At 43.1% G+C, this 10,117-nt stretch overlaps 4 protein-coding genes across 4 annotated transcripts; 1 reads left to right on the top strand and 3 right to left on the bottom strand.

The window, feature by feature from the left end:
* Positions 1-147: 147 nt before the first annotated feature.
* LOC135432267 (CDK5RAP3-like protein) lies at positions 148-2,106 on the bottom strand. The gene is made up of 4 exons (XM_064687868.1): positions 1,962-2,106; positions 1,677-1,851; positions 793-1,617; positions 148-734 (listed from the first exon to the last, which is right to left on the bottom strand). Exons 1-4 carry the CDS (start codon positions 1,965-1,967, stop codon positions 229-231), a joined length of 1,512 nt encoding a protein of 503 aa, XP_064543938.1. The 5' UTR covers positions 1,968-2,106; the 3' UTR covers positions 148-228.
* Positions 2,107-2,323: 217 nt separating this feature from the next.
* Positions 2,324-4,582, bottom strand: grau (grauzone). The gene is made up of 5 exons (XM_064687867.1): positions 4,300-4,582; positions 3,488-4,233; positions 3,214-3,423; positions 2,779-3,154; positions 2,324-2,718 (listed from the first exon to the last, which is right to left on the bottom strand). Exons 1-5 carry the CDS (start codon positions 4,435-4,437, stop codon positions 2,479-2,481), a joined length of 1,710 nt encoding a protein of 569 aa, XP_064543937.1. The 5' UTR covers positions 4,438-4,582; the 3' UTR covers positions 2,324-2,478.
* A 425-nt stretch (positions 4,583-5,007) lies between these two features.
* LOC135431334 (U2 snRNP-associated SURP motif-containing protein) lies at positions 5,008-8,721 on the top strand. The gene is made up of 12 exons (XM_064686417.1): positions 5,008-5,102; positions 5,154-5,213; positions 5,271-5,327; positions 5,391-5,674; positions 5,737-6,325; positions 6,388-6,431; positions 6,501-6,833; positions 6,895-7,137; positions 7,189-7,372; positions 7,426-7,678; positions 7,740-8,116; positions 8,196-8,721. Exons 1-12 carry the CDS (start codon positions 5,097-5,099, stop codon positions 8,586-8,588), a joined length of 2,823 nt encoding a protein of 940 aa, XP_064542487.1. The 5' UTR covers positions 5,008-5,096; the 3' UTR covers positions 8,589-8,721.
* On the bottom strand, positions 8,600-9,882 carry CcnQ (cyclin-Q). Its single transcript, XM_064686419.1, has 4 exons — positions 9,651-9,882; positions 9,437-9,581; positions 9,161-9,382; positions 8,600-9,095 (listed from the first exon to the last, which is right to left on the bottom strand). Exons 1-4 carry the CDS (start codon positions 9,731-9,733, stop codon positions 8,766-8,768), a joined length of 780 nt encoding a protein of 259 aa, XP_064542489.1. The 5' UTR covers positions 9,734-9,882; the 3' UTR covers positions 8,600-8,765.
* Positions 9,883-10,117: the final 235 nt, after the last annotated feature.

Here is a 10,117-nt window from a genome sequence, read left to right as displayed (position 1 = left end):
AATCAAGGAGTAGCATTTTATAAGATCTTTGTATATCCATTGGAAATTCATTTTAAAATTCACATCTTCATGGGGAAAAATGAAATGAAACCTGATTTTAAAATAATTCTACACTTGCCAGTGTTATACATACATAGAAAGCCCATATTGAAATTTAAACTATTTATTTGCACTTTTCCAATCATTCCCAACTCTGAAAAACAATTTTTAGATATATTTATCAAATATCTAGTTTACGCCGCCGATAAGATTTACAACGCGATTCTTGTAACGTTTTGAAATATCCTTTTCAATAAATGCTTGTAGGGTCCGGGTTTGTTCAATCAGCTCATCTAAGACGGGATTCAATTTTTGACGCTCCTCTCGTAATTCCACGGCACGTTTTTTCAGCACCTCCCGAGTTGTGCGCAGCTTCTCCACAGCCTTTGTCATCTGCTGCAGCTTGCTGGTCAGCAGGTCGGCGTACTTTGGTGAATGTTTAAGTTGGAAAAGATGACTCGTCTGCTCATCGGACGACTGTTGAATGATCTTCTCAACATCGGCCAATATTTTGCCAATACTCTCGCTGTCATGCGTGGAAATGTTGTCCATCAGTGAGAACATGATATTATTGGACGACTCCAAATGATTAAGCTCATAAAGACGCATTTGCAAAAATGCCTCCAACTCGTGTATTTCGTCCAGAAAACGGTCGCGATAATTGGGCGAATCGAGTAGCGTATAGGCCTGATCACCTGAAATATGTAATCAATGTTTAAAAAATAGAAACAAAACATTTTTCTGAGAGCAGACCTTTAGCAGTTCCACCGTCCATGCCAGTGCCCTCGACTACAATGCCGTACTCCTCGACGGGTATATCAAAATTAATCTCAACCGCATCTGTAGGCGCGCTTTCAATGCCCCAATCTATGTTGCCGCCATCGGTTTCCTGGAAGTCACCGTAGTCAATAATCTCCGCGGAGACTGTCGAGGATGTACCGCCGTTGTCATCAGTGCCAAAGTCTATTTCGTTGCCATCGTTTTCTTTACCCGTGTTGGATCCGCTAAAGTTAAGCCGCACCTCTGGTTCCTCAATAGCAAGAGGGGCTTCTTTGTGGATGTATTGATAAACTGTAGTGTTTCCATGCTCCACCAAATGGCGCAGAATAGGCAGGCATTGAGTCTGTCCGCTAAATTCCGCGTATAAATCAATACCAGCTTGCACTCTTCCAATGTTTCGCAAGGACTTTGCGTATAGGTCTGGCAGGCCTGCCAGCACTTCTATGAATTCAGCATGCAGGTTATCACCTTTAACACCCAACTGCTCCAACAGGGCGGCGTGGTCCGCCAGAAGCAGTGCCTCTGGTTTGTGCAGGTCGTGGGCTCGCTTTAAGCACTCATCGGTTAGCTGTTCCAGTTTGATCATTTGCTTCCGCACTCCAGGTATTTCATAGTTCACATTGCGCACGAATATTTGCGCGGTCTCCGCGAGGTATGTGGCGTTCTTCTCGTACAGGCGGCAGACTTCCTGCCAGTCTTTCATACGCTGACTGCCATAGGTGCCAAAGACGCTTTTCGTATCCTTTTCCGTTTGCTTAAGTATTTCGATTATCTCCTTGACATGCAGATAGTTTATATCTGCAATAGTTACGACCATTAGTTGCGAAAGAAAAGTGTTTACTAATATGGAAACCTACTGGAACCAGATAACAATTTTATTAATTGATCATTGGCGGGCATATCATGTAGGGCGTTGCTGATTTTTGAATGTATATCCTTGATCGGAGCCTGTACATTCTTTGGAACAATGCGTCTGCTTATAAGCCAATCCTGAAGCTTTAGCGTGTGGATGTCAATTGGTATCTCCGATTCCTAATTTTTACCATAAACAGGTTAGTCAACAGAAACATGTAAAAGTGATAGAATTTTCGCGCTTAGTATTTAATTATTAGCAATTTGGCAATATAATTTGTAAAACTTACATTCATTTTAACGTTGTTGACGTAGCTGTTTGTTTTAAGAGTTATAAGCGCTATGAGGTTGTGCACGATAGTTCACGAAGCGCAACTACGTCACAAGTGGACCTATCGATAGGTGCACAAATGAAATCGATATTTTTAAATTTTAAATAAAAACAAAAATAAATAAATTCATTTATTAGACCTTAGACGGTACGACCCTAAATTACAATAAAACAACTTAATTATATTCGTTTGTCGATAATTTCTAGACAGAATTTATGTAAAATATTTCAGTACTTTTCCTCTCTGGGTTTCCCCTCTAATGTGCTTACCTGAAAGACTGTTGTGAAAATGTTCGCGTATAGCATAACGAAACAAGTTAATTGTTAATTTGTATTCCATTATTTAGTTTAACAAGGAATCTCGAATCTCATTTATATTCATTGGTTTTGTAAACATTTTTACATATGTACGTACATATATTTATACACTTAGGGAAAATATATATACATTAGGTAGGGGAAGGTAACTAACTCCTTTAAAATACGTTTGAAATATTCGGAATGGCGAACGTGTCAGAATCATCTCTGAACATTTGCGACACCTGGGCACTGGGCAGCACCTTTTGGGAGCTACCCGTTTTTGTTTTACGCCAGTGATCCCATTCATTTGGATGCATCCGCTTTTTGTGGGAGTGCATATTAGCATTTGAGTTAAAGGTCCGCGGACAAAAGGGGCATTTATATAGTGGTTCACCAGTATGCTGAGCCATGTGCTCCTGAAATTTAGATATTATTGATATACGTGTATATATAAGCAGGTAATTAAAGTTTAAAACCTTAAGGCTAATATCCTTTTTGAAAGTTTTGCCGCACTGCTCGCATGTGTATATTGTATTCGAGTGTGAATAACGCTTGTGGCCTATGAGGGCGCGCGAGTTCTTGCAGCTCTTGCCACATTCAGTGCAGATGAACGATTTACCCTCGTCGTTATGGCGTCTTAAATGCTGCTTCAAATTATCCTCATCTTTAAGCCAGCTCTCACAGTCTGGACGAGGGCATTTAATGCGCGGCCCGCTTTCTTCAAAATGCAGCCGGACGTGCTTCTCGAAGACAGCCTTATCCTTGATTTCTTTTCCGCACACATGGCACACGTTAGCTGCTTTGCGGTGCTGCATACTAATATGAACCTGCATGTGGTACTCGGTGGCAAAGCTGGAAATAAATGAGTGTGTTATTTAGCGGTTGCCTTAATAATGTAGCCGGTTACGCACGCATTATGTTTAGGACACTCTGGACAGATGAACTTCCGCTCGCTGGCTGGCACATGCGAACCCTTGTGCAATTCCAGGAGATTGCGCCGGGAGAAACGCTTATCGCACTTCTCGCACTGGAAATCACATTCCTCGTCAGGCACGTGGTGCACCAGCCAATGCGCGCGTAACACGCTCGAATTGGCAAACACCTTTCCGCAGTCGTTGCATCTGAAAACCACACATATAAGTAGGAATACAAATATGTTGGTACATTTAATATGCATAAATTTACTTAATATATTCAGGATTCTCGTGACGCCTGGCATGCTCGACAATTAGGCAACGTTTATTCAATTTTCGACCGCAACATTTGACGTAGGGGCGCTCGCTTGGGTGTTTGTCCTTAAAATGATCTCGAATGCCGTCGAAGTCATCTGCCAGAAATATGCACAGTTCACAGCCCATTACAATATAACGTTTTATTAAATCCTCGTCCTCTTTACAAAATGGGGGCCATTGCTGTTTCCTGAATGTCCTTTTTGTCGTGGATTTCCGCTTTTCATGGCCTTTGGCTTGTGTTACCTTTTTTACTTTGACTGTCCTCAACTTATCACTCGTTTCGGTGTCACGTTTCCGCTTGCGCCCACTTCGTGTAACGATAATATCAACGTCGTCCAATTGGTTGACGAATTCGTCTGGCGTGAGTCTCTCTAGTTTAATGTCTAGCTTACTTTCGGGGCCAATATTCGAATATGTTGACATTTCCAGGTCTAATTCATCTAAAGGATTAACGCTAAGTTGTGTGCTGGTATAATCGTTATTTGTGCCGCCATCCACTGTGAGCTCATCGGCCGGCATCATTACCTCCTCTGGCCACGACGAGCTCATCATATCCGGATCAGGATCCTGTTTGAATTTCGGTGCATTGGCAAAAATTACCTGAGCCTCTTGTATGGACACGTAGAACTGATGAAACTCAGAGACCTGCGTCCAGCACACATTGCACACAACTTTCGATATTGCATCGTTCGGTAATACCTGTAGGACGAAGAATGACCGAGTATATGTACAAATGTCAAATTGTGTGCTTATCGCTTGCCTCACCTCAAACCAAAAATGCTGGCGCAGAACTTCCGCAACATTTGGCACGTTACCTTCTGCACCTGCATCGCTGCTAAAGATTTGAAGACACATCTGGGAGCCACAACCACGCAAGCATAGCCGACAAATTTGTGGTTCCATTTTAACAGCTTATTTAAAGGCTCTTAACGCCTTGCCCAGCGATTGAGATCTGTCTGCGTGGACTGGCAGTAAGTGACCACAGTCTATTTTGTTGTACAAAATTTATTAACTTAATTGTGGATTAGGGATGTTGACTTCATATCAATATATCGATATTTGACATCAGAATTTACGATATTGTCATAAAATGTGTGATAGCGGAGATATCGATATTCTTAGTTAATTGTTTGTTGCAATAAATTAATTATTAATATGCAGAAAACTTTATTTTTTATAAAAATATAGCGCATTTATTATTATATTATATTATATTTTAATAGCAAATAAGCTGAGTTGGTATACAAATTGTGGCTCCTTTGTTTTTAAACATTTATTGAAATTAAAGCACATTGTACTCAATGGTGAAAAAAGTGTTGATTTCTTAACATTTAGATTGTGGATACTCTCTATTGAAAAAAGATTTAAAATACATCAAAAGTCGTTGCATGCAACGTACTGACTGTCGTTTTATGCATGATGAGCATGAATGAAATGCAAACTATATCAAATTTATCGATAGATGTTTATAGGCGATATCGATAAAATTTCCGAGACGAAAATTGTATTTCTAAAAAAAAGAACATAAATGTTAAAAATTAAAATACACATAACATAACAGCATGAAGGTAAAACTGATACATAAACAATTTGCGAGTATTATACGTTTCTCTATTTAGCGCATTAGCGAAAAAAAGCTGGAGGCCTTTACGGTCGGCACATTTTCCAAGCGGCAATTGGTAAGTTCTTAGAATATCAATATTATGTCTTTAAATAAACAATAGCAAATGTTTTAGTCCAAAAAAGAATTAGAGGAGCAGAAGAAGAAAGAAGATGAGGCCGCTGCGGCACATGTGAGTTTAATAAAGCATTATATTTGATTCGTGTTGTAATAAAAATGTTTTTATTATGTTCAGGCGTTTAAGGAGTTTGTTGAGACGTTTCAAGAAACGCCCACAGCGTCTTCGAAAGTGTGGGTGAAGGCTGGCACATACGATGCGGGCTCCAGGCGAGAGGACAAAAGCGAAAAAGGCAAACTGTACAAGCCGGGCTCCAAGCTTGATAAGAGTGCTTCCGAGAAGGCGGAGGACTATGCTAAACTGTTGGCCTCTGATCTTAAGAAAGATCCAACACCACTAAAAAAGAAGAATCAGGAGAAAAAGAAGAGCAACTTGGAGCTGTTCAAGGAGGAATTGAGACAGTAAGACAGTGACAATTTCATAAAATTACCACCTGTGTAACGTGTCCTTAATATCTTTACAGAATACAAGAAGAACGTGAAGAGCGACACAAGTACAAGCATATGGCAGTAGCAACTGCTCCAGTTTTACAGCAGCAAAAGCCAGAGCCACAAGCTCCGAGCACTTCACAGCAGGCGAGCAACGCTCGAGATGCTGGGGGTTCATTTGACACTGGCGATCCGAACACAACGAACCTGTATTTGGGCAATTTAAATCCCAAGATTTCCGAGCAGCAGTTAATGGAAATTTTTGGTCGCTATGGTCCGCTAGCCAGCATCAAGATCATGTGGCCACGTTCTGAGGAAGAAAAGCAACGTGGTCGAAATTGTGGGTTTGTGGCATACATGAGCCGCAAGGACGCTGAGCGGGCGCTACGCACTCTAAACGGACGCTATATAATGGGCTATGAAATGCGTTTGGGCTGGGGTAAGACGGTACCCATTATGAATACACCAATTTTCGCACCGCAAGCCCTGTTAGAACTGACATTGCCGCCACCTCCCTCGGGTCTGCCTTTTAATGCTCAGCCGCCGCCTAGCGAGGCAAATACATTGCCCAAGAAGAACTACAAGGATTACGATTCTATTGAGGACAAGGAGAATATGGAAAGAGTGAGTCGACCATCTTTTCTACAAGAGCATTAAGATATTAAAAGTGTTTAATTGATTTGTAGGTTCTGAGCAAATCCATTGTAAAAGTCTTTATACCGACGGAGAAGTATGGTTTCTTGGAATGTATTTAATTAGATCGGTTCACATTTGTATGTCTGTATTGTCTGCATTTTAGATCTGTACTGAATATCATACATCGAATGATCGAGTTCGTAATACGAGAGGGTCCTATGTTCGAAGCGCTGATCATGAGTCGCGAATTGGAAAATCCCATTTTCTCTTTTCTCTTCGACAACGAAAGTCCAGCACACATATATTACCGCTGGAAGCTTTTCTCGCTGTTGCAGGGCGACACACCGAGCGAGTGGCGGGAGCAACAGTTTCGTATGTTTAAGGATGGGCCTGTCTGGAAACCTCCTGTGGCTAATTTCTACACTCAAGGCATGCCGGATGAGTTGGTCGTCGACCCTGATGCACCTGTGGTGCATAAAGGCGCCTTATCGAACGCGTAAATCATGTTGTTAATATCCACAAACTTGTCTATTTATAAATCGTATCTTGAATGGCAGGCAACGTGATCGACTGGAAGACCTGATACGGGCATTGACACCAGAACGCGCACGCATCGGAGACGCAATGATATTTTGCATTGAGCATGCTGATGCCGCCGATGAGATTTGCGAGTGCATCGCCGAGTCGTTGGCAAATCCAAAAACGGTGGCTTCAAAGAAGATTGCGCGCCTATATCTTGTGTCCGATATATTGCACAACTGCACTGTGAAGGTGTCAAACGCATCTTTCTTCCGTAAATCGTAAGTTTATGTGAGTTCATCTGAAGCCTTCACTGATTGGCTTCCTTACAGCGTGGAGAAGCAATTGATGGACATATTTGAGAGCCTTCACACTTATTATTTGGCTATTGAGAGCCGACTAAAAGCTGAGGGCTTCAAGACTAGAGTTTGCAACGTAATACGCACATGGGAGGAGTGGACAATTTACCCAAAGGATTTCCTATCGCAATTGCACGCTATATTCTTGGGTCGACAGGTATGTATAGCGTTGTATTTGCTGATAAGATAATATTCACAGCGGGGAAATAGTTTGCATTGCAGTCTACCTCACCAGTGCAAGCAGATGAGTCGCGCTCGGAAGAAGCTCTAGATGAGGACATAGACGGTGCGCCACTTTCTGGGGAGGAAAAAGACGATGAGGATTTGGATGGTGTGCCCCTTGACGGTGCTGCACTGCTAAAGAGCGCTCTGAAGCTTGTCCTACCAGAGTCAACGGTGGCTATGCAACAACGAGATACACCCAAGCGGGAACAATATTTTGACGAAATCGATGGCGTGCCCTGTAAGCCTTTGTATAAAGGAATATGTTATAGTTGACATGTATATGTAATTGATACTTTCAGTGGATGAGGATTTGGATGGTGTGCCGATAGAGCAAGTGCAAAGATCAACAGATTCCAAGTCGCAGGCTAAAATGCCCGGTTTTATTCCATCTAAATGGGAAACGGTTGATCCGCAACAAGTTGAGGCCCAAGCCATAACCACAAGCAAGTGGGACACGTTGGATCCCCCAGATCCACCAAAGTTCTATAGTTCGGATGACGATAGCGATGGCGACAGCTCCCAAAAATTCAGCGACGAGAGTCGCCAAAAACTGCGCGAAATTGAAGTGAAAGTTGTGCAGTATCAAGATGAACTGGAGTCCGGAAAGAGACGCCTGGAACCGGGCTGGACACTTTCCGAGCAAGTTGCATACTATCGTAAACGTTTGCTCAAGCGGGTAAGTCATCGTGCAATCATTCTGAATTACAACAAATTATTTAGTCAAACTTACTTAACTCGAAATTGCATACCCACAGAATTCCCCCTCGGATTCTGTAGACTCACCGTTGAGCTACATGCACTCGAAATCGAGAAGTTTACAGCGCAGCGAGAGTCCTGACACCAGACATGCACTTAGCGCTCACTACAGCAGCAGCTCCCGATCCAGCCCCAGCTTACGCGCCAGTCGCAAGCGATCCCATTCGCCGTTGAGCGGAGGCGAGAGCAGTCGCAGTGGCAAGTCTACCAAGCGAAATCGGTCACGAAGTCAGTCGGACTCGCCCAAGCGCCACTCGGAGCGCTCTGGTCGCACTACTCGCAAATCTCCATCGCCAGCAACGTCATCCTACAGCTCACGTTCGAATCGACGCACCAGCGTGTCACCAGGACGCCACCGGTCGGAAAAGCACAAGCACAAACATCGCCATTAATGTGTTCTGAATTCTCTTGTAAAATGTTTATATATTCAGTAATTCAGTGAGCAGCCAAAGGTCTTGATCAAATGATTCTTGGTTTGGACTGAGAATAAATAAAATCATGCAGGAATGGCGAGTAGGTCAAAAACGGCCAATTGTTGATAACAATGATGGGTTGCTGTCGTGGATGGTTTAGGTGGCCTTGAGGGACGCCTCGTGCTTGTAGACTTCAATGACATCCTCGATTATTTCCCATTGATTCTCCCTGGTAAAGTCTTTGACCAATGGCTTATACCACATCGAAGCCTCGTCTGATTCGTCGGTCAGTGGCACCTGCACGCCATACGTTTGCAGTGCCAGAGACAAGCATCCAATGGCTACATGCGTAGGCTTGTACTTAAGAATATTTGGACTGTGGTGAAAGTCCTGTAGGTAGGAGGCGGCCGTCTTGGCAATCGGTACAGAGTTCCACACGTCCGATCCCACCCAATCCTGCAGTGTCTTCATGTAGTAGAGCAAATACTGCGCAAACGGAAAAAGAGAAAGTGCGTGGATTAACTGGCGCTCCAAAGAATTTCAAGTGTTACCTTGTGCGCAAGTTCAATGTTCAGGTCAAAGCTCAAGGTACGTGTTATCAACAGCTCGGCCTGGACAATAGCATCGCGCATGGCCCAGTACTCATCGTTTAGATCCAATGGAGCACTGCCGCGGTTAAGTGTGCTGTATGCCACGTTGATGACGTCGCGAATTTTAACGGTGTCGTCATCTTTGATTTTCCCAGCCAAGTAAAGCGAGGAGGCGGCTATCAGCTGTAAATAAACATTTTGAATATGTGCGCCATGGAGGGGCAACCTGATACTCACGAACTCGTCGTAGTCGCTGGGTTTGACCTCCTTGAAGAAGCGATGGTACACAATGGCGGCGCATGCGGCTGTCAGCGGCTTCATCTTTAGCTTGGCAGCACACTCGAAAATGTAAAGCGGAACGAGACCTGGTTTTGTGGATTTGCTGGTATATTTATAAGATGGATGGAGTTGTATGTCAGAAATTGGACCTCGAAACGCACAACTGACTCACCGATAATCAATGGGCTTCATGTTTTGTGCTTTGCTTGTCTCCACGTGCTGCTGCAACGACATGACATCCAAAACGTTTTTCATTTTATTAGCCGCAATATTTCACTAATCGGATACTTGAATTATCTAAAATGACGGGTTCGTTGCCACTAAACAGCAAAGAGACAGAGAAGCAGACAACTTTAATATGTTAATGTAAACCGTTTCCTCAGATCAGCTGTCTGCGACCGAACTCTAAAATTGACTGCAGGCAAAAAGGCAGACACGATGAAAATTCGAGACTCTGGCACGACAATACCCGAAACCGGTTCGACTGAAGCGGCCGAGTGCACAGTGGACAGTACTTACCAATTGTCGCCTGCCTGAGTGCACAGTGGTAAGAAAACAACAAAAACCCACCTGAGAGATACTTTTTCTTCTTATATGTATATAGCTGAAATTTGCGACGCAATATAATAATTTTCTTGA

This window comes from Drosophila montana, unplaced genomic scaffold (genome assembly GCF_035044405.1).
Source record: "Drosophila montana isolate Dmon_TW-CO22-7 unplaced genomic scaffold, ASM3504440v1 contig_3200_1, whole genome shotgun sequence".
In the NCBI taxonomy this organism is placed as follows: domain Eukaryota; kingdom Metazoa; phylum Arthropoda; class Insecta; order Diptera; family Drosophilidae; genus Drosophila; species Drosophila montana.
The sequence above is the reverse complement of the archived record's forward strand: the minus strand, read 5'-3'. Positions and strand labels throughout refer to the sequence as shown.

Bases quoted from the DNA above. Each gene is read 5' to 3' on its own strand.
- LOC135432267 (XM_064687868.1), bottom strand. The intron at 1,618-1,676 runs GTAGGTTTCCAT...TAACTATTGCAG, and splicing joins AAAATTGTTATCTGGTTCCA to ATATAAACTATCTGCATGTC. The intron at 735-792 runs GTCTGCTCTCAG...TACATATTTCAG, and splicing joins GGACGGTGGAACTGCTAAAG to GTGATCAGGCCTATACGCTA.
- grau (XM_064687867.1), bottom strand. From the start codon at position 4,437: ATGGAACCACAAATTTGTCGGCTATGCTTGCGTGGTTGTGGCTCCCAG. The intron at 3,424-3,487 runs GTAAATTTATGC...TGTGGTTTTCAG, and splicing joins GAGAATCCTGAATATATTAA to ATGCAACGACTGCGGAAAGG. The intron at 3,155-3,213 runs GTGCGTAACCGG...ATTTATTTCCAG, and splicing joins GAGTGTCCTAAACATAATGC to CTTTGCCACCGAGTACCACA.
- LOC135431334 (XM_064686417.1), top strand. The intron at 6,326-6,387 runs GTGAGTCGACCA...ATTGATTTGTAG, and splicing joins ACAAGGAGAATATGGAAAGA to GTTCTGAGCAAATCCATTGT. The intron at 7,679-7,739 runs GTAAGCCTTTGT...TGATACTTTCAG, and splicing joins CGAAATCGATGGCGTGCCCT to TGGATGAGGATTTGGATGGT.
- CcnQ (XM_064686419.1), bottom strand. From the start codon at position 9,733: ATGAAAAACGTTTTGGATGTCATGTCGTTGCAGCAGCACGTGGAGACA. The intron at 9,582-9,650 runs GTGAGTCAGTTG...TAAATATACCAG, and splicing joins ATGAAGCCCATTGATTATCG to CAAATCCACAAAACCAGGTC. The intron at 9,096-9,160 runs GTAACACTTGAA...CCGTTTGCGCAG, and splicing joins ACATTGAACTTGCGCACAAG to TATTTGCTCTACTACATGAA.